This window comes from Zootoca vivipara, chromosome 4 (genome assembly GCF_963506605.1).
Source record: "Zootoca vivipara chromosome 4, rZooViv1.1, whole genome shotgun sequence".
In the NCBI taxonomy this organism is placed as follows: domain Eukaryota; kingdom Metazoa; phylum Chordata; class Lepidosauria; order Squamata; family Lacertidae; genus Zootoca; species Zootoca vivipara.
The window spans coordinates 19,370,618-19,392,500 of record NC_083279.1 but is presented as its reverse complement, the minus strand read 5'-3'; the positions used below and the strand labels follow the sequence as shown (position 1 = coordinate 19,392,500).

General features: G+C 40.2%; 1 protein-coding gene across 3 annotated transcripts in view; it reads left to right on the top strand.

Moving 5' to 3' along the window:
* The window catches only part of STK24 (serine/threonine kinase 24), a 44,699-nt gene extending 22,892 nt beyond the window's left edge, over positions 1 to 21,807 (top strand). For all 3 annotated transcript variants that reach the window (XM_035114364.2, XM_035114366.2, XM_035114365.2), the window contains 9 exons: positions 1,993 to 2,049; positions 3,855 to 3,963; positions 4,156 to 4,313; positions 5,217 to 5,402; positions 6,445 to 6,590; positions 9,319 to 9,442; positions 11,105 to 11,173; positions 13,805 to 13,941; positions 14,723 to 21,807. In XM_035114364.2, coding sequence (XP_034970255.1) covers positions 1,993 to 2,049; positions 3,855 to 3,963; positions 4,156 to 4,313; positions 5,217 to 5,402; positions 6,445 to 6,590; positions 9,319 to 9,442; positions 11,105 to 11,173; positions 13,805 to 13,941; positions 14,723 to 14,762 — 1,026 coding nt within the window. In that variant the 3' untranslated portion in view covers positions 14,763 to 21,807. The remainder of the gene's footprint in view (positions 1 to 1,992; positions 2,050 to 3,854; positions 3,964 to 4,155; positions 4,314 to 5,216; positions 5,403 to 6,444; positions 6,591 to 9,318; positions 9,443 to 11,104; positions 11,174 to 13,804; positions 13,942 to 14,722) is intronic.
* The last annotated feature ends 76 nt before the right edge of the window (positions 21,808 to 21,883 follow it).

Sequence of the window (21,883 nt, the reverse complement as noted above, 5' to 3'; positions counted from 1 at the left end):
TACAGTAACATTTGCTATAGTATTGGCCAATACTGTGTTTGCAGAGTAAGAAGACCCTGTCCCCAGGGTTACCCTGTGATACGGTAGTTTTTCTTTCATTATATATATATATATATATATATATGAGTTTCAAGTGCATGATAAACATATTGTATGTTGGCCGACATGTTTGTTCATTAAACTGTCAAAGAAGCAGAGCATAAAGGGATATTTTTCTCAGTAATTAATTGAGCTAGCAGTATTGCAAGCAAGGCAAGTTTGGCTTTTTGGCCTTGAAAGCACATTTAAATACACAAAAGAGTGCATGGAGCAATCAGAGCTTTCCATTTATTTTTAAAATTTACAGCCTTGCCCCACTCTGCAAACTGCTTTTGCAGCTTCTGGGAATTTAAGAAGCAGCTTCGATGTCTCAGGAGGCGAGACTGTAGTTGCCTTAAAAAGAAAAGTTAAAATCTCTTATGCGCATGTTGAGTGAGCTGCAGACTTTTTTTGGATTGCATCCATTGACTCTTTAAGAAACTGTTTGCTTCTGTATTCGGAGGGAATGAGTCACAAGTCCACGGAACTGCTAATATTAAACAAACTGATTGCTGGCAGTGAATTGTGCTTGGATGGTATTTAAGTGTAGGGTTGCGAAGGTTGTGCACCGATGACTGTGCTGGGAAAATATCCTAAGCCTGAGATCCACATATGGTAGAAATGCAAAATAATGTTAACGGTGTTGCTGTTTGCTTCATTTATGAATTGTTTCTGTTGAAGCAGGTTGAAGCAGTTTCACAATACAATATAAGCATGTTTAAGACAACAGCATACAGTCATACCTCTGGTTGCGTCAACTTCAGGTTGCGTATTTTCAGCTTAAGTATGTGGTGGACCTGGAAACGTTTACTTCCGGGTTCCACCGCACACATGCACAGAAGCCCTCTATTGGTGCTTCTCACATGCACGGAAGCCCCGCTCTGGATACGTATTTTTCGGGGTGAGAACAGCACCCCGGAACGGATCAGGTACGTATCCAGAGGTACCACTGTATATAAAAATTTCAGTTCTAACACAGATACTGATTTGGATAAAAATCACCACTTAGCAGACTTGCTGAAAGAGGAAATGGCTTCCTCATAATAACCTTTTAAGTTGAGGTACACTTTTGCCTGGTGCCTAAAAATATATAATGAAGGCGCCAGGCGAACTTCCCTGGGAAGAGCATTCCACAAATGGGGAGCCACTGCAGAGAAGGCTCTCTCCAGTAGAGGGCACACAAAGAAGGGCCTCAGAAGATGATCTCAGGGTCCGGGTAGGTTCACATGGAAAGAGGCGATCCTTGAGGTAGTATTGTCCTAAGCCACTGTAGACAAATATTGGAATAATGGGCAAGCTGTCCTTTGAGGAACACTTGCCAACCATTATTGATCTTTGGTTTGAGGGACTCCCGAATAGTTTTTGGACAACCGTAGGGATCCTTGGAACATAGCTTGAAAGCTACCTTCTCTACACAAGTATATATATTGTTATGGATGTATCTGCTCTACTCAAGTATATATATATAATTATGGATGTAAAATCTGCCCCTTTTGGAAGAAAACTGAAACTTTTGGGGAAATTGAAATATATCCATTAATTGTTTTCTCATGAAAATGGGTGTTTACTCTGAAGACTCAGTTTAGTAGAGCTTATTTCCAGGATAAGGGCCTCAAAAGTATACTGTATGTTCCTTAGTTTTGCAGAAGCAAAATTTCAGGAGAGTGCTGTGTGTGTGTTTATATATTTCCCTTCAGTCAAAACCAATTCCCAGAGTAGCTTACGAATATTTGTGGTAAGACAATGCTTGCTCCCCAGGCTTACATTTTAAAAGGCAGGGCACAAAAGGAAAAGGGACTGGGCATTAGTTTTTACTTATATATAAAGCATTCATGAAAACTATGTAAAAAATTTTTTTTAAATTCTTAGGTTTTTTTGGTTGATATTTAGATAATTATTTTTCTACCTTTACAGGATACAAAATTATGGATAATAATGGAATATCTTGGTGGAGGTTCTGCTCTTGACCTTGTAAGTAATCAGCTTATAGTAATGGAACTAAAGGGTATTTATCTGAGTTTGCAGTTGTTTCTATGTGCATTATAAATTCAGAGTGATATCCAGTGATGTCCGACTGCTTAGACAAAAAGACATCCAGCTTCTTTTCTTTCCTCTCCAGCACTCCTAAACCCCAAAAACTGCTCTGGAGTTGCCCCAATCCTCCAGGTCAGATCTCGAGAGTGCATTGGGGGGGGGGTGCGCAAGGGGGAAGTTGGGAAGAAGAAAAGTTGTTGCTACATTGGATCTCACCAATAGGAATTTATTTATTTGTTGTGCTTATTTCTCACCCTCACTTTGATGATTCCAAGCCAGCTTCGTGTAAGCCTCATAAATTTGTGGTAACTAACTTTAGTAAGAGGGTAAATTTATGTACCTGAGCCATTAGTTCTTGGCTTAATAATATAGGAAAAAGTACTTTGATTGTGTCATTTGATTTTTATTGAAATAAATGCCCCCATCCTTAATCCTCTTCCATGGATATTGAGTAGGTTTTGCAAGAAAAACTGTGAGCCATGATCCGCTGTAATAAAATTGGAATAATGATGAGTGAGCAGAAGCTGTTTGCCTCACAGGAATTGATTTCGATTCAAAAGTCCCCTAAAAAAGGGAAAATTAGAAAGGTTGCCGCCCCAGTGAGAGGGGAGGGGGAAGGATTCAGGTTGGGGACAGAAAGAAAAGGGGATGGAAGATAAAAAGTTGGGAATGCAGCAGTAGAGGAAGAGCAACGGTTGGACTGGGACAGAGTAGGAGTGGGGTGAAGGTGGAATATTGGTTTAATTTTCATTGAATGGATAAAGATGGTCTGAACCTGGAAAGTTTTAAGGAGCTAGCTGAAATCTCTGGAGACATCGATTCCAAGGGAAGGGGGGTTGAATTAGTTTTAAAAATGGGATTAAAAAGAAAGAAAGAAGAAGAAGATATAGAAAATGATGTATGGATATTTTTGGGTAGAGAATAATGGTATTGGAGTAAAGTAAAGAGTAAGTAAAAAGTAAAGAGAATTATGATGTATTATAGGAGATGGAATTAAAATGAGAAATATTTTTTGTAAGGATAAATGTTTAAGAATTAAGTTTTAAATTATAAGATATGATGTAAAATTAAGATATTTGGAAACTGCAAAATTTAGTTATCAAAAATCAGCTCAAGAGGGGGATGTGAGGAAGTCCGCAGTGTTAAGAAATAAGATTATATAATTGGTTATAATTGGAATGTTTCTTATAATTGGAATTGTATGATTAATTTGGATTTGTAAAATGCTAATTGAAAATAATTTTAATGTGATTTGATGTGTTTTAATTGGAAAATTTAATTAAAAGTATTTTTTTTAAAAAAAAAAGAAGCTGTTTGCCTCAAACGGCTCTGTCCTCGTAGAGCAGCCCAGTCAAACACTGAAAACTCCATAGGTGATTCAGTATTGAACTGAGTATTGAATTGAGGGGAGCAGATTCCCTTCCAGCTGAATGCCTAATTCTTCTGCATCCTCCCTCCAATTCCTCACAGCCTTCCTCGCAGCCTGTCCCAGTTCCCAAGGGGAAAAAATTACACCTCGAGTTGGCATTTAGTATTGCCGCTGCCTGAGAACATGAATGTGCAGAAAAGGTCAAAATAAATACTTCTGTAGTTTTGTGTTGTTGCTGATTTCTCACGTTTCCTCTTCTATTGTGTATGACTGTCTAAAATTCTTGACTTCAATTCCCCAACCCCCCAAAGGTTTATCAGCTGTATTTGTGTGACATTTATCTTGGAAAAGTAATCTGTTGTGTTTCTCCTAGTTAGAACCAGGGTCTCTTGATGAAATCCAGATTGCTACGATACTGAGAGAGATTCTGAAAGGCCTTGATTATTTGCATTCAGAAAAGAAAATCCACAGAGATATTAAAGGTAAAACTTTGTAGGGTGTGTGTTTTAAATGCTTTGGGTTGAATCCAGTCTTACGGTAGTCATGGTTAGAGTAGACCCATTGAAATCAAATCATTTTAGTCCTTATTTCTGTGGGTCCTTGACTAAGTGAACCTATTTAGCTTAAACTTTCGAACTAAACATTCTTTTTCAAAAAAAAAATATATTTTCTAGCTGCTAATGTGCTGCTGTCTGAACAAGGAGAAGTCAAACTAGCAGACTTTGGTGTAGCCGGACAACTAACTGATACACAAATAAAGAGAAATACCTTTGTGGGTACACCGTTTTGGATGGCACCAGAAGTAATCAAGCAGTCAGCGTATGATTCAAAGGTAAGATTAAATTAGGACTGCTTTAGGGTTCAGAGTTGGGCCTGAAAATCTGTTCTCTTTGTTAGGTGAAATAATACCTTGGTACTCGAACGGCTTGACTCCTGAACAAATCGTCTCCCGAACGCTGCAAACCCGGAAGTTAGTGTTCCAGTTTGCTAAGTTTTTTTCGGAACCCTAATGTCCGAAGAGACTTCCGCAACTTCCTGTTGAGTGCAGGAAGCTCTTGCAGCCAGTCGGAAGCTGCGCCTTGTTTTTTGAACGGATTAAGTTCGAGAACCAAGGTACCACTATACTGTATATATAGGTTTGTATATATGCTGTATGTTTTATTAACACGTTTCACAGTACAATAAAAGACAAGGTAGTTACACACACACACACAAAGGAAAAGACAGAAAGAAAAGAAGAAAGAAAAGATAGAAGAGATAAAAAGTACCCAATATATCTCCCCAATATACCGTATCTTAACTTTTGTCCCATACCAAAAAGGGCGTGTCCTCCCAGCTCTCACCTGGGGGCCTTCCTCTCTTCTCCCAGCCTCTGATCCTGAGAGATTTCTGCTTCCCTGTCTCTCACACAAGGACCTTCAGACTGTACACCATGCTGAAATTTTCTTAGGAGGATTTACCTGGATCCCTTTTGTATAGCCCTTATTGCTCACGCAGGTGTTTAGGATTATAATATTTCCAGAATTGTTACGTAAAGGGGTATGAAAAAACAGACCGCTCATGTTTATTTTGAGTGCCTATTTCGAATAACTAAAATTAAGATGCAGAGAGAAGGGTGTGTTTGTTTCATGAACGATCAGTCAGTGAAATGAATGAAATTTTGCAGTTGGTTTCAACGAAAGGGCTCCCTTTCCCCCTCCCTCCTGCTGTAAGTAAGATGGCTTCTGTGTTACAGGCAGATATCTGGTCACTGGGCATAACAGCCATAGAGCTTGCGAAAGGTGAGCCTCCACATTCAGAGCTACATCCCATGAAAGTTCTCTTCCTGATTCCAAAGAACAACCCACCAACATTAGAAGGAAACTACAGCAAACCTCTGAAGGAGTTTGTTGAAGCCTGCTTGAACAAGGACCCAAGTTTTGTAAGTTGTTTTGGTTTTTCCACACCCCATATATCTTTGGTCATGTTGCTTAACGCACATGTGGGAAAATGGAAGACTGAACTGTCAATAACATTTCAACGTTTTGTGTACTGTATTGTATATACCTTTTATCCAACAAAATAATTTTATTCTGACACACCCCTGTTTTTTGTGGAGCTTTATCCTGAAAATGTCTGCCTTTCTCCTTCCCATGTTACTTTTTAAAAAATGGATTACATATTGAATTTAATAATAATAATAATAATAATAATAATAATAATAATAATAATGATGATGTTATTTGTACCCTGCCTATCCAACTGGGTTGCTGCAGCATTTCATTCAAAACAGCCTCTTTCAGTTAAGATAAAGGAGAATTGAGAGGGTTTCTTTCAAATATAATTTTTTTTGCCAAAACCACGTTCATTTCATGTGGGTTTCACTTTGTCTATTCAGTCCACATTTTGTTCAGGCTGATGACAAACAGGTGTCACTTCCCACAAATTGTTTAGCTTTCTTATATTCTCTAGGATCAAAATATTTTGATGGAGGTTTACAAGCTATCTACATTTTAAGCTGTTTCTCACTTTCTATTATCCATTTATACTACTGATTAGCAACTACTTTTGTCGTGGAAGCACTTGGACCACCTTCCTGTTGGGTGCAAAGGTTGCTTCTGGGATGTGGAATAGGGAAACGCTTGATTGGCAGCTAGGGATTTAGGTAGCTGTGCATGTATTGCATTGGCGAGTCCGCCCAAAAGTATTAATGAATCCATGCCTAAAGTCTACTATGGCTCATCTTTCCACCTATGTATATTTTTAGTGAAATCGATATGCTGAGAAAGGAATAAAAGGAATACAGGAGAATTAAGCATTCATTAGCTACAAATACACATTTCTTAGAATATACTAATGCCTGATGTCCGTCTTTAGTAACTGTATGTTTAGCATTTTGGTGGACTTCAGTTTCTTTTTCTCAGTTATCTCCTTGTAAATCAGCTGAAGTGTATTTAGCAAAGCAACTTGGTTTTATTTTTAAGAGACCAACGGCAAAAGAACTCCTGAAGCACAAGTTTATAATACGGAATGCGAAGAAAACATCTTACTTGACAGATCTCATCGACAGGCATAAAAGATGGAAGTCTGAGCAGAACCATGATAACTCCAGCTCTGAAGATTCAGATGGGTAAGCATGAAAGCGGGATAATACTGCAGATGTGGTGGGGCAAGCTTCGAAAAAACAATATATCTTGGACATACTCAAAATGAAACTGCTAAAAAGTAACATAACTTAAAGAGTATAGTCGAACCTTGGATTCCGAGCACCTTGCGAGTTGAACTTTTTGGCTCCTGAATGCCGCAAACCCGGAAGTGTGTGTTCCGGTTTGCGAACGTTCTTTGGAACCCGAACGTCCGACGCGGCTTCCGATTGGCTGCAGGAGCTTCCTGCAGCCAATCAGAAGCTGTGCCTTGGTTTCTGAACGTTTTGGAAGTCGAACGTACTTCTGGAACGGATTTCGTTCAACTTCCGAGGTACCCCTGTATGTACATAATCCTTCCTTTTTCAATGTTTTGCATAACCAGAAATACAGTGGTGCCTCGCTAGACTAATTTAATCCATTCCACAGGTCAATTCCTATAACGAAAAATTCGTCTAGTGAATCCTATAGGAATGCATTGAATTTTTATTTTTTTTGCCCATTAATTGAATTTCAATGCATTCCTATGGGAAACCGCGATTCGCTAGACGAATTTTTCGTAAAACGAATTCGTCTAGCGAGGCAACCTTAGCTTGAAAAATCCTTTCGTTAAGCGAAAAATTCGTCTTACAGGGCGTTCCTATAGCGAGACACCACTGTAACTGGAGGAGCAGTCACCTGTGATCTGGAGTGTGGGAGGGAAAGTTTTAATTAAAGTTGGATTTTAGAAGTAAAAGAACATGAGGACAGCAAAGTAAGAAGAGATCAAGACAAGGAATTTTTTAAAGAGTGCAGTTCTTTTCTCTTTTTGACTATTTGGGGTAGCATCATAGATAAATGAAACCGAGAAGATATATAATAATATCTTATAATACAGCAGGAAAGGTCACTCTTACCATGAAGATAAGAGTGGGACGTCAACCTCTAAGGATTTATTCAGTTGGAAATTAATTTTTATTTTTTAAACTGTTAATCTAAGATTTGTTAAATTTGTTGATCTGATTGTTGCTTTTTTAAAAAAAAAACTTAATAAAAATTAATCCCCCCCCCAAAAAAAATGAAGTGTGGGAGGGATACTCTGAAGCAAGCATGCCCCAAGCCTTCACTCAATGGCACCCTCGTGTGTAAGAGAGCTGTAGAACAGAATGAAAAAGTGCTGTTTTTAAAGGCTAGATTGCTGAGATTGGGAAGCCTCTAAGAATCTCTCTTTCAAGGACAAACTACTTCCCATAGGGAGGGAATCCAGGGAACGAGTTTGAACTCCCAACTGCTGTGTGGTATGAAGGTGGTTCTACAGTAGTTGGGTAGCTTCCAGGCTGTTCTCTCTTGTGTTAAGGAGCCTTTCTGATAAACCTGAAGGGAGAAACTCACAGGGACAGATGTTATACACGTGCAAATTTTTTACATTTGTCTTCATTTCAGCTTGAATAGACAAAAAAATCCCTAAGAATGGTGATGGAGTGTTATCTACCTAACTTGCCCAAATTACCAAATCGCGCATGCTTTAGTTGGGCTTGTTGCGTGCTGCTAAGACAGGGGTCAGCAATCTTTTTCAGCCGTGGGCCGGTCCACCATCCCTCAGACCATGTGGCGGGCCAGACTATAGTTTTTTTGTGGGGAGGGGGAATGAACAAATTTCTATGCCCCACAAATAACCCAGAGATGCATTTTAAATAAAAGGACACGTTCTACTCATGTAAAAACATGCTGATTCCCAGACCGTCCATGGGCCAGATTGTGAAGGCGATTGGGCTGCATCCGGCCCCTGGGCCTTAGGTTGCCTACCCCTGTGCTAAGATGTATAATATTGTGGGACCTGGGTGGCACTGTGGTCTAAACCACTGAGCCTCTTGGGCTTGCCGATCAGAAGGTCAGTGGTTCGAATCCCCGCGACAGAGTGAGCTCCTGTTGCTTGGTCCTAGCTCCTGCCAACCTAGCAGTTCAAAAGCACGCCAAAAGTGCAAGTAGATAAATAGGTACTGCTCCGATGGGGAAGGTAAACGGCGTTTCCGTGTGCTGCTCTGGTTTGCCAGAAGCGGCTTAGTCATGCTGGCCGCATGACCCAGAAAAACTGTCTGCGGACAAACGTCAGCTCCCTTGGCCAGTAAAGCAAGATGAGCACCGCAACCCCAGAGTCGTCTGTGACTGGACTTAATTGTCAGGTGTCCTTTACCTTTACCTTTTAAGATGTGTAAATCCAGAAACGGATCATGGAACAGATTTGTAATTTATGCTAGATGTAATAATTCTGGTACCTGATTATTAAAAGCCAATTTCAGACCACTTTTTCTTTCAAGTAAAAACTTAGAATTTTGGTAATGGTGTTGCTTTCAAGTAATCATGTTCGAGTTTGCCAGCTTACTTTTATTAACAGCTAATGACGATCATATGAATAACACCACTACTTCTAGGGTAACTGTCCCAGGCCACCCAACTGAGGCCACGTTGTTCCTTCTTCTTCTATCAGATCAAAATGACCTGAGAACAACAAAAGTTGCCAGATTCATCGAGGGTGCAATGAGACTAAGGGCTACCTTTTAAACGATAATCATAGTCATATGACTGATCCTTTTATCCATGTTGTTTTTAATTGCATATTGCGTGTATTCTGTTGCTATGGCTGTCGGCTATGCAAATAAAGTTTATTGATTGAATCATATGAATAATGTGATTATTTTCTTTGCAATAATCCATGAAAAAATATTTGTGCTAAAGGGAAACAGATGGCCAAGCCTCTGGTGGCAGTGATTCAGGTGACTGGATATTTACAATCCGAGAGAAAGATCCCAAGAACCTCGAGAATGGAGCTACGCAGCTACACGAGTGGGAAAGGAACAAGGTATTTACAGACACTGGAGGAAACAAGAAATTGAAAGTATTTTGCTTTTCAACTTTAATTATCACAGCTTACGGCTCTTATATGTGAGGTCTCAGATTGGACCCAATGCTGCATAAGCAGAGTTTCTCTTGCTTCACAGAACTTGCTCTTCCTCTCCACGCAGGCACAAAATTAGCTCCAGGAGGTGCCCTAAACCAGTGGTAGGCAACCTAAGGCCCATGGGCCACAAGCGGTCGTTAAACTGGCCCCCGAGCCGCCCCCGAACTGAGCCGCCTGCTTGGTGAGCCCCCACATGCGCTAAACCAGCACAGCATGGGGACTCGCTTCTGCGGCGCCAAAAATTCCGTCTGCACAGACGCCGAAAATCGCGGGTGCGTGTGCTCACACACACGTGATCCGGCCCACGGAGGGAGCTTCGCTGGAGTAAACCTTGCCGATCCCTGCCCTAAACTTTGTGGAGCAGTCGAGAAGGTGTGCAGAGGGCTGCAGGAGGAGAAGAGGGGACGTTTTGTTGCACAAGCAGGTGTTGGTTGTGCAAGCAGAACAGCAGCATTGGATGCAACCCTTTGTAACTCTGTGCACATTCAGAACTCAGTGTGCAGACTCCTAAGAAATTCCCGTGAATCGAAATGGGGTTGGGGAACCTCTGGCCCATGGGCCAAATTTGACCGGACAAGGTTCCCAGTTTGGCCTGAGAGGCAATTTCCCCCCAAACCATGCCCACCTACCCCAGAACCTGACCTTATATGTGGTGTCAGACGTGGGGCAGATAGACACAGCTGGAACCTGATCGCACAGCCGATCCTTGCAGAAAGCAGCTTTGCTAGCCCTTTGGAAATACAGAAAAAAGGGCTTTCAAAGCAGCAGTTTCCTGTGTGCAGCACTTCCCAAGTGCCAAGTATAGGGCTGGCAAAGCTCCTTGCGCTGTGGTTCCCCAGTGTCTGACAACCAACCGGGTGTTGGGCATTTGGGAACAACAGTGAAAAAGGGGCTTTGCCAGATCTCTGGGACGAGTAGCTGGCAGATGGGATGTTTTTAATGCTATCCCTATCACAGAGTCTGTCTACCCAAACCTGCAATTGCTTTGTGCAATGCTGCATCTGATGATGCTAGCTAGCAGCAGCCACTGCATTAGTGCCGCTGAAGAATATTCCTGGGTTGGCATGTGGCAGTGATGCAGCAGTTGTTTGCCATCCTCAACACTCAGTGTGCATTAAACATGCACATGTGTTCCTGTAATGTCTTCCCTTGCTTTGTTTCCTATTCATGTAAATAGTAAACCAACTGCTTCCTGAAGTTTCATCAGATATATGCTTCCCACCCACCCCAAATTTAATTTATTTGGTATTGCACAACTGAAATATTTCATAATCCTAAAGTACACTTTGCTACATAAAGTAGTTAACCGTCTGTTTAACTACATTTCCTTGCTATTTGTAATAGAACTTTTGTTATGTGATACACAGAAGGAGTTCCACTTGTTCGAAATTGAATTTCAGCTTGCAATATTAATTTCAAAGATGCATTAATGAATTCTGGATGTATTTGTACTTGGAAATGTGTTGCATAAAATGTAGAATATAGGAAAAGAATTAGAAAATGTTCAGTATATATATATCTCGCTTGATGTGTTATGGAATTCTTTTTTTCTCCCTCCCAAAGGAAAATACCATTCAAAGGCGTCCTTTATCTCGGTGCTTATCAACAATCATATCGCCATTATTCACAGAGGTAAATTTCCATCAGGTTCACCGTTTTCCAGTCGACGTGAGGACCACATTGCCTTGTGTTCAGCCTTCCTGGTTGTGGGACTCATGCCCATGGTGGGTGGGGCCAGGTACAAAATGGGCGGAGCAACACATATGACCCTCCCTTTTGTATAGTAGGCTGCATTCCTGACATGCAAAATAATAATAATAATTTATTATTTATACCCTGCCCATCTGGCTGGGTTTCCCCAGCCACTCTGGGCGGCTTCCAACAGAAAAATAAAATACAATAATCTATTAAACATTAAAAGCCTCCCTAAAATTGTCTCTATATGCATACATTCCTTCCTCTTGGCAAGCTAGAGATGGTTTCGCCATTTAAGGAACCATTCCAGCCAGGCAAATGCTCTCAAAGAGACTGAGGAGCCTGGCATGGTGAGGGTTGTGGTCTGGGTAGGAGAGGCAAGTCCTGGGGAAACGTTCCAAGCAACAAATAGAGAGAGCCTGTGTATTTGGTCCCTGAGCCTGGTGTTTCCCATCCCTGCTTTAGAAATGATGGGAGAAAATTCAGGAAAACAAATGTAATTAGTTTTGCTTCTTTAACTACATATAGGATAAATGCAAGATTTAGTTTTTTTATATGAGAATTAGAGCAGGGTTTCGCAAACTTGGCCCTCCAGCAGTTTTTGGACTACAACTCCCATCATCCCTAGCTAGCAGGGCCAGTGATCAGGGATGATGGGAATTGTAGTCTAAAAACAGCTGGAGACCCCAGTTTGGGAAACGCCGAATTACAGTGATACTTTGATCATATTGGAATAGTTGTAGTAACAAATATCTATACTGTATAGCCCTGTTCAGAGACTATCCTGTCTTTGCAATAACTCTGCGAAGAAGATCAACAGCATTCTTGCTGCACAGCAGATGGGAGGCTGGAGCTGAGAGAGAGCAACTTCCTAGCTTAAGGCCTAGGGGGATTTTGGTAGAGATGTAAGTTTGAACCAGGACTTGATGCTGCTTCAGTATCTTAGGCACTAGGGCATCCTTTCCACTTCGCCTAGCAATGATTGGGGCTGTAGTCTAGCAATATCTGGTGAGCTCCATATTGGGGGAAGGTTACACCATGGTAGCAGTAGGGGATAGACCGTCGAAGCTTGAATTTAATATGCACCAGAGTTGGGAGTACGCATTACTGCCTGCAGAGTACTTCATAAAGCGGGTTTCTGTCCATCCTCTGGTCTTCAAGAGTTAGAGCAGAGTTTCCCAAACTTGGGTTCCCAGTCTGTTTCTGGACTGCAATTCCCACCATCCCTGACCACTGGTCCTGCTAGCAAGGGATGATGGGAGTTGTAGTCCAACAGTTTGGGAAACCCTGGTTAGAGAAACGCAGTGGCTGTGATGAAGCGGCATTTGTTCCTTCTCTCTCTCCTCCCTGTTCCCTTCTTGATTTTAAGGGCCTCATGGTGGGAGTTGGGGATATTAGCAGTTATGTTAGTGAGCCAGAAGGAGAAGCAGTAGAAGTCCTTCTCCCACCTCTATTTTGAAGAGGGCGGGGGGCAGCTGTTCTAGCGCAGCCCACATTTCTTAGTCAGTGGGCGAAGAGAAGCACCTTGTAGTGTGAGAGGCACCAACCATTCCCCATAACACACACACATGGCTGCTTTTTATATATTAGCTGTGTATTCGATTCTGCAATTTTTATTTTGCTGGGTTAAAACTGTTAACCACTCTGAGTCTTCTTGGGCATGGAGTGGCAAACTCCTATTAGGAGACGAAAAAGGACTCTTTCCCAACGAAAAGGTAGCCTAGTGACTCACTAAATGTGTTCATTGCCATTAGAGGCAATTTATTTGTGCAGTGAAATTACCTTCCTTTTTTTGGCACAGCAGCCTCCTGGTTACTTCTGTGAGTTCCTGGTGCTTTTAAAGGGAACATATTGTTCAGGGAGGGAGATCAGGACGGGAAAGGCTATTGTGCTGAAAATAAGGGACATGACCCTGCTATACATGTGTCTGGGTAGAATGTTGCCCTGCGTTATGGCTCTTAAATCATGCATTTATAAGCAGTTGCCAAAGCCCTGCTCATGCTTTTAGAGATTCCTATCTTCCTTAGCTGAGTTTTGCTTAATAACATACAATAGTTTCAATTTATGTTGTAGATCTCCATGCAGTCTTTAGACCTAAAGTGTGGTGGCACTTAATTTTTTAATAAAAAATTATTTTGCTCATTTAGACTGTACAGGTGAAACTCGGAAAATTAGAATATCGTCGAATAGTGCATTTATTTCAGTAATGCAACTTAAAAGGTGAAACCAATATATGAGATAGATGCATGACATGCAAAGCAAGATATGTCAAGCCTTTATTTGTTGTAATTGTAGTTATTTGTCGTTAGGCGGGTCAATTATAAATGGAATGTAATTAATGAAATGTAATAGCGATGTTTATTTTTGTATTATTGTAACTATTTGTTTTATTACTGTGGAATTTCCAAAAGAAAGCATTTGTAAAAATTAAAATTAACATAAAAAATTTAAAAGTTGCATTGCTGAAATAAATGCACTTTTTGGCAATATTCTAATTTTCTGAGTTTCACCTGCATATACGCATTTCAAATAGTTACATGGCTAACGCCCTTTTTTATTTTGATTCAGCTGAAAGAGAGGAGTCAAGCTTGTGGGGGGAACATGGGATCCATAGAAGAACTGAGAGAGGCGATCTATTTGGCTGAAGAAGCATGTCCAGGCATTTCAGATACCATGGTGACAGAGCTTGTGGAGAGGCTTCAGAGGTAATAGTAAAGACACCTAGCAGGAAACAGTATTATCCAATTCAGTGTGATTTCTTCAACGTAAATGTATCAATGGTATCCTAACCCACATGGCAAGAGTATGAAACCTGAATTCTCTGCCCGGAGATGTGAATTCTCCTTCCTGTTTGATCTCATGCATATTAGGTAATATTGTATGATTCAGTAAGTGGGGTAACATTCCTACAATCAAGAATGTCACAGGGCATAAGTTATTAGCAGAACCATTGGCTTTTTAAGGAATAGTCTTGAGTTATTCACCAATTTACTGTTTGCTGTCAGATTGGATATACAGTGGAACCTTGGTTGCCGAATGCTTCGGAAGTCGAACATATCGGCTTTCAAACGCCGACAACCTGGAAGTGAACGCTTCCATTTTTGAACATGCCTTCTCCGTTTTTTCCCAATGGATTTTGCCAATCGGTTGTCAAGACTTTTCGAAAGTTGAACGGTCTCCCGGAATGGATTACGTTCGACAACCAAGATTCCACTGTAGTGGCAGGTTTAAGACATCCACAAACTCCAGATTTGAGCAAATGTCTTAAGAGAGCATAGCAAATTGCAAAGAGAGTAAAATTACCAGAGCACATGAAGGGCAGGGGAGGGCCAACTGGGCACTTTTTAGAGCAGTGTTTCCCAAACTTGGGTTTGTTTTGGATTGATTTTGGAATCTTCTGACAAGAAGCATAATCTTAACTGCCATCACGAAAAAGTCTGATCACCGTTTTTGCTTTCATGACACCATTTCTCCCCCACCCCCCAGGTATTCAGTAACTGGAGGAGGAAGCACATCATCCCACTAAAGTATTGTTTCGTGGCGTTTGCCTGTTCGATGTGGCTCCTATAGGCACCTCCTCTAATGCTGGTCTGCCACTGTTGCTCTCAGTGGTGAGCTCTCCAGTATGTGGACATTCCTGAAGGTGCAGCAACACAAATGGACAACTTGGCAAGGGCATTGTTTTTCAGCTCTGTATAGTTTTTTTTTAAAGAAAAAACAATAATGCACATATTCAAAGGAGGTATCTTTTTAAATTTCTGAGATGTATATTTAGGATTGCAGTTAGGAAACTAAAGCTATTGTGAAATCTCAGGTATCTTGCTTTAAGTCATTGGTCTTCAACTCAACGATCCAGATCCAGAAGCGATTTATGTCTCAATCTAAAAGTGGGTGCCCCAATGGTACGGCCATTGTTTTCTTTCAGGGTCTTATTTTAACAAAATGCAGAAGATAGGGAGATGAAATAAAGGGGTGGGGGGACTAAGTGGATATCATATTTTAGGTTGGGATTTAAGATGGATCTCGGACCTGAACAAGTTGAAGACAACTGCTTTAAGTCGATGAATCTGTGTATTGGAAAACATACCATTGGCTCTGTGTACAGATTTGTATATAGTCACTTTTTTTACTCAAAACTTGCTCAATGTGCATATAGAATCCCTCTGTACAAATGGCCAAGTTCTCTGTAGATGATGCTAGTGAGGTAAATATTTTGACAGGTCACAACTGATTATTGGCTTGCCTTTTGTTATATGAAATTTTCGAACCGTATGACAAGAGGTTTGATTTGACCTTGTATTTGTAGGTCAAAAAGCTGTGCTATAAAAAATCTGGTTTGTACCTCAGATGCAAAGTTTGCTCTAGTTTTGTTACACGGTGTTATTCTTTTTATTAATCTAGAGTTGGGTTTCTAATCATGGTACGACATTGATTATTTCAGTTTCCTGAATCACTTGGTTTGAGGTTCTCCAATACTTGTTTGCTTTAGTGGTTGTTGTTTTTTACCAGTCTAAATTGTGCCAATCCAAAGTCTGAATTCAGTTTTATTAGGTTTTTTTTTAACTTGTAAAATCAGAACATCTCATACAACTAAATACTTTCCCCCCTCTTGAAACACCACTTAAGAGATTCTGGCTGGATAATGGCAATTTGTAAGATGGTGATCTTAAAAACAATATAAAATATATGAAGCTTATGTATATGAAAACTTTTAATCATGATCATTGAGAGATACATTTGATTTAACTTGGTATCCAAGATCCATTGTTAAGGGGGAGAATACTTGAAATTTCATCAAAACTTAAAATAGATATTCTCACTGCTGTACTTTAGTTAAATATCTGTATATTTGCTTGTTACATCTTTTGTGGTTCATCTTCTGAACTCAGCCTCTTTTACAATGGGCAGAAATCAGTAGAATGTCAACATTTTGCCTATTGGAATTTTTTTTGTAAATGCTGTATAAATATCTGATAAGATATTCCATTGACTCTATTTCTTTTCAAGAAATTCCTTGAGGTGAATGGAATAAATCAGTGTGAAGATTTAGTTCTCAAGAATTATTAAAAGGGGCTAACTAAAGAAAATAGGTTGCTGGCAATGACTTACATCACAATCCAACCATGTCTAGTCAGGAGTAAGTCCTATTGATTTCAGTGGGACTTACTCCTAAGTAAAGGAGGGTAGGCTTGCAGCCTTAGTCAACATTTTTAATATTTCACAGTTCTGAGTGAACGTGAAACCTTTGTTTTAGTCTTCAATAATATTAAACACGTTAAAGTCCAACTTTAACTCGGAACGTACCCTTTTGAGTCCAACCATGCCTGTTCACACGAGGGAGAACTTCCTATGCCATATGGACTAAAGATGAGCCAGGTGTGAAAATGCACTTCCAACACTTATACCATATTCTGCCTGCTAAAATGGTCTGATATAAACTGATTTTGCAGCTACCTCCTCTATAGGGTTGCCCCTAAGGCTCCCTGAAAAGACTTCCCTGAGGGTTGGAGAGCTCTAATGATTGTGGTGGGCTGTGACACGAGGCACAGAGGGAAGGGGGGAATCTTGTAAAACAGAGAGGAGGTAACCTCTGGAAGTGAGACCAGCCTGCCTGAATCATAGGAGCCGAGTACTGGTGAAAAAGAGGCAACTTTTAATCTGAAGAGGGTACCCTATGGAAAAACTCACACACGCGTGATCCAGTTTTCAGGTATGTCTGCATGGAGCCTAAGACCTAACAGCATTTTCCAAATTGAGCTTCTAGAAATTATTTGTGAACGATCTGTTACTGTAAGAAAAATAATTGCAATTCACATGGCCACCTACCAGTAACTGCAATTCACTTTGTTAGGAGTATTCAGTTTGAGACTGAAGCAGAAAACTCTCTTGAAGATTTGGGCATTGGACTTCAAGAGGCACCTTGGCCTCTCTCTTTTTAATTGGTAGTTTTTTTGTGGTACTATATTTGCATAATTGGGCAGATCTTCTACAAAGAACAGAGGTGTTTAGTTGAAGACTTGCTGAAAGATTTAGGGATTTGCACCCGAATCGTATGCCTATTTACCCAAGTCCCACACTGAATTCAGTTGGATTTGCTCCCAAATAAACATGCATAGGATTACAGAACAATAATTTTTGTGGGTGAGGATGTCCAGTTATGGTGTCCTGCTTATGCAATGGACTGTACTTTAGCAGGGTTTCTCCTCCTCCTGCGCACCTCCAAAATTTGTTCGCAGGTGGGAGCCTGCAGGAGGGAAACTCCTGTTGCGTTTGATGTCGTGACTGATGTCGTGACATTCACGCTCACCCTCCTGTAAAATTGCAGTTTTCTTCTTGTTATGATCAATTCGGAATGTAGTTCCAAATTACCTCTCAAAACTTTGCTATATGTTTTTTATTTTGGCCTTTTAAGTTATTGGGTGTCACGTTTTAAATGATGTATTAGAATTGTGTTCTTCTAGGGAAATGCAACATTGCGGTGTATGATCTCTGCATTTTCTATGTGCATGGTGCCAGCTGGGCCATTGGCTTATGCCTCCTGGTGTTGATGGGTGTTGCACTAAAAATCCTCTAGAGAGCACCATTATGGAAAAGGCTGGAGTAGCTAATACAGCTTTTTTTCATCCCTTGGCCAGGGGAGGTTTCGGTCTTAACATATTCTTGCTAGTGAGCACCAAACGCTTCCACAGTTACTCTAGAAATTTCCCACTTTTTCAAGATTTAGTATAATTAGGGGGCTAAGCGAGCTGTAAAAATAAACTCAAGTCTTTCGAACAAGAAAGGCTTCCAGTTTGTATGGGTCGGGTCACTTTTCATGTGTTTCGTTAGAAATCTGCTTCTGTTGCCGTTCCACTCTTGTAGTTGCGTGTAGGAAGTTAGGTGGCTGTTGTGTTGGTGCACAGAACCTCTGGTGGAATAGTGAAAGTCTCCTGTTTTCTGATTAGGTGCCATGGGCTCTTTGGTTCCCCCAATAGTTGGTCGTTTTGGGAGTTGCATCTGGTCTTGTTTTGTTATTGTCATGTAGCGTTTTGTATTTTTGGTACCTTGCAGCACGGGCGTTTTTGTTAACAACTTTAGGAGAAGTTCAGGGGTTTATTCTTCTAGTTGTCCCCTCCCTGCAGCACACCCACCTCTGCTTATTGACTGGGGCGGGTAATGTGTGTCTTGGCTTTTCTGCATAATGATGATTAACATGATTACCACTTCCGTCACCTGTTTTGAAGAGGAGGGATCACGGCAGCTGCAGCGCTGTAGTGCATGAGATCCTGAGACCTATTCCTACACCTCACCTTGTTGTAGCCATTGCAGAAGCATCTGAATTTGCCCCACATTTTCTTTATAGACATTTGCTACTAAATTGAAGTTGCAAATGCACAGTGGAAAAAAGATTGGAAAAAGGATTGCCCCATGACACCTGAAAGGTCAGATTTGTCGTCGTGTTTTCATTGGCTAGAGTCCTCTTGATCAGATGCATGTAGGGTTATCAGTTAGCAGATGCGCATACATGTAACCAGTGTGCCCAAATGCAAGAGACATCAGTCAACAAAAGCCCCGGTGGTGGGTCTTGTATCTGTTTGGATTCTGCAGACTTTCATCTGCCTCTCGTGATTCGTGATTTTGGCGCCACTGATTACAACTTTTCTTCGGTACTTGTGTGCATCTAGATGGCCCTTTATGCATCTGATAAAGTAAACACTGCCGTAATCAATTTAAAGAAGCAGCGTAGGATTTAAATTTTTGTAAATAAGAAATCCAGAAATCTTTCGAAACAGAAAGTTTTCCACTTCTAAAAACAAGTTGTTCCATAAAATTAGTAACATAATAAACAGATACAGAACTAGTTAACTTATGCAGTATCAGAGTTGAAATTACTATTAATTATTATTTTAGGTACGATCCCTTGGGAGAATGCATGCATATATAATACAAACACATAGGTTTTGGGTGTGCAGAAAATTAGCGTTGACAGGTTTCAGTGCCTTCCCCTAAAATTTAAACCATGTGAAGTGATATATGCTATTAAGTCACAAATAATTTTTATTGGAATATTTTATGTAAACCTTTGAATTTGTACCGACTATGACATTTAAACACATTTGCTTTATTGACTCCCCCCCCCAATTAAATATTTCACTTAATACTTTGGGCTGTTGGGAAAAAAATGTGATATTTATACAGCACATAAAATAATCTGTTACTCAAAATGTAAATTAAACATGCTAAAGCAGATCTCCATCAATTTAGGGCATCAGAAAATTCTCTGGAAATTCTTTCCCCTGGAAAACCTAATTGAAAGTCTTCCAGTAAACATACATCAATAAGAACATAGGAAGTTGCCTTATACTGACTCGGATCATTAAGTCTGTCTAGCTCAGTATTGTCTATATCAGGGATGGGGAGCCTGCAATCCTCCAGATGTTTTTGGAACAACAACTCATATCATCCCTGACCAATGGCTCTGCTGGCTGGGGCTTCTGCACTTCCAACAACTTCAGGAGGGCCTAAGGTTCCCTCCCCCAGATTGCATTGTTCCAGAGGTTTTTTCTTTTTCTTTTTGCAGCCCTACCTGGAAATCCCAGGGATTGAACCTGTGGCCTTTGGGCACGCAAAAACGTGTGCTGTACCCTACGTAGTCCAGGAGAGCTTACGCCACAATAAATCAACTGAGATGTGACAGTACTGTGTTTGCTGCAGCAGGCTTAAGGCAGCTGCCGCGTTTGAATCCGTTACAATAAAGTGGAGTTTATCTTTAGTTCATAAGCAGAAGGTACAGTAAACAGACATTGGGCATCTTTCCATATAAAATCAGTTTGGGTGAGGAAGGCAGACCTTAACATATCAGACCAGGGTGTCTATTAACCAAGAACATGCTAAGGATATGTTGCATAGAATAAGGAGCAATCACTTGGCTAAAGAGTTTGTCCATGTGGTTGCTGCCCTCCTCAGCATGTGTTGGATTCTTTTTACAGGTAATTAAAAGAATTTCCTGGCTGGATTAGATCAAAACCTAGTCCAAAGCCACCTGCCTTTAGGAAATACACAAGCACAGCAATCTGTTGGTAACTAGCCATTCTCCTCCCTACCCCAAGTGTCTGGTAATTGGGTATCTATTGTACATGGAGGTCTCATTTTTAGCTATTGTGAGAAATACCCAAGGAATAGCCCCTTATCCTTTTATCAAATTCTATTTTCTTCTGTAATGCTGTTCTCTATTTATAAGCCTGTATAAAAAATTGCTTATGGTCACACATCAAGCTGTTCTTCAACTCCTTGTATGTTACATGACACAGAAATAAAGAAACGCAACAATTTTGGGTGTGTGAGTGTGTTTATGGGCAACATTTTCTAGGAAAACAGTTTCCAGTATTTTAAGGAACATGGGGAGAGAAGGGACAGCATAGTGGGGATTCAAAGCAGCTCATTTATATGTGTATCTGAGAATTTTAAAACTTTATTAATAGCCATGATGCGCAGGAATTGTACTTATATACAGCTAAATATACATTAATTTATGGTTGTTTGTTCCTGTAGGTTGCTGTCATATGAGAAGGTAAGAAACGATACTTGTCTAAATTTGGTGGGAGTAGTAAACCCAGCACGAGGTGAAGGTGAGAGGCTCACACATAGCACAATTACAACTATGGGTGAAACTCGGAAAATTAGAATATTGTCGAAAAGTGCATTTATTTCAGTAATGCAACTTAAAAGGTGAAACCAATATATGAGATAGATGCATGACATGCAAAGCAGGATATGTCAAGTCTTTATTTGTTGTAATTGTAATTATTTGTCATTAGGCGGGTCAATTATAAATGGAATGTAAGTAATGAAATGTAATAGCGATATTTTTGTTTATTTTTGTATTATTGTAACTATTTGTTTTATTACTGTGGAATTTCCAAAAGAAAGCATTTGTAAAAATGGAAAGAAAAATAAAAAATAATAAGTTGCATTACTGAAATAAATGCACTTTCGACGACATTCTAATTTTCCAAGTTTCACCTGTAGATGTCCCTTGTTTTGCACTCCTGGGGTGTATGTTGGTTGTTTTTGTTATACTGAAAGATGGTGCCTAGTTAACCTGGACTGAATAGCTTGCAGGCATGCTTACAAGACAGTCACTCTTTTAGTTATGCTAAATTAGCATGTATAGCTTGAAAGTAGTAAATAGCAAGATCAATCTTCGTTGGTTTTGTTATTCCCTAAAGGAATACCACTGGAAAGTCGTGTATTTTGCATTTCTTAAAAATGAGGTTTTCTGTCTTCAAGATTTCAGTGTCATGACTGCTTTTTTTAAAAGTAGGGGTACCTTAAAACTACTGGGTGCTTTAAGATGTTGATCTAATTCATTCCCATTTCCAGTAAGCTACATTCTGAACTGTTTTTGCACGTTGTGAAAAGGGCAAATGTTGCGCTTTCCAGCTGGGCTACATTTGATTCAAACATAGCAAATGCAAAAACATTTAAGGATGTCGTGTCTAACTGCTTTCAAATGTATATACACAAAATGTGGATTGGTTTTCTAGTAGCATTTCTAAACAAAGGTTTGGGAATATACCACACGAGAGAGAGAGAGAGAGAAAATTATTATTCCAAAACTTACGATGCTGCTTTTACTGAACCACAAATTAGTGCCACAATTCTTGT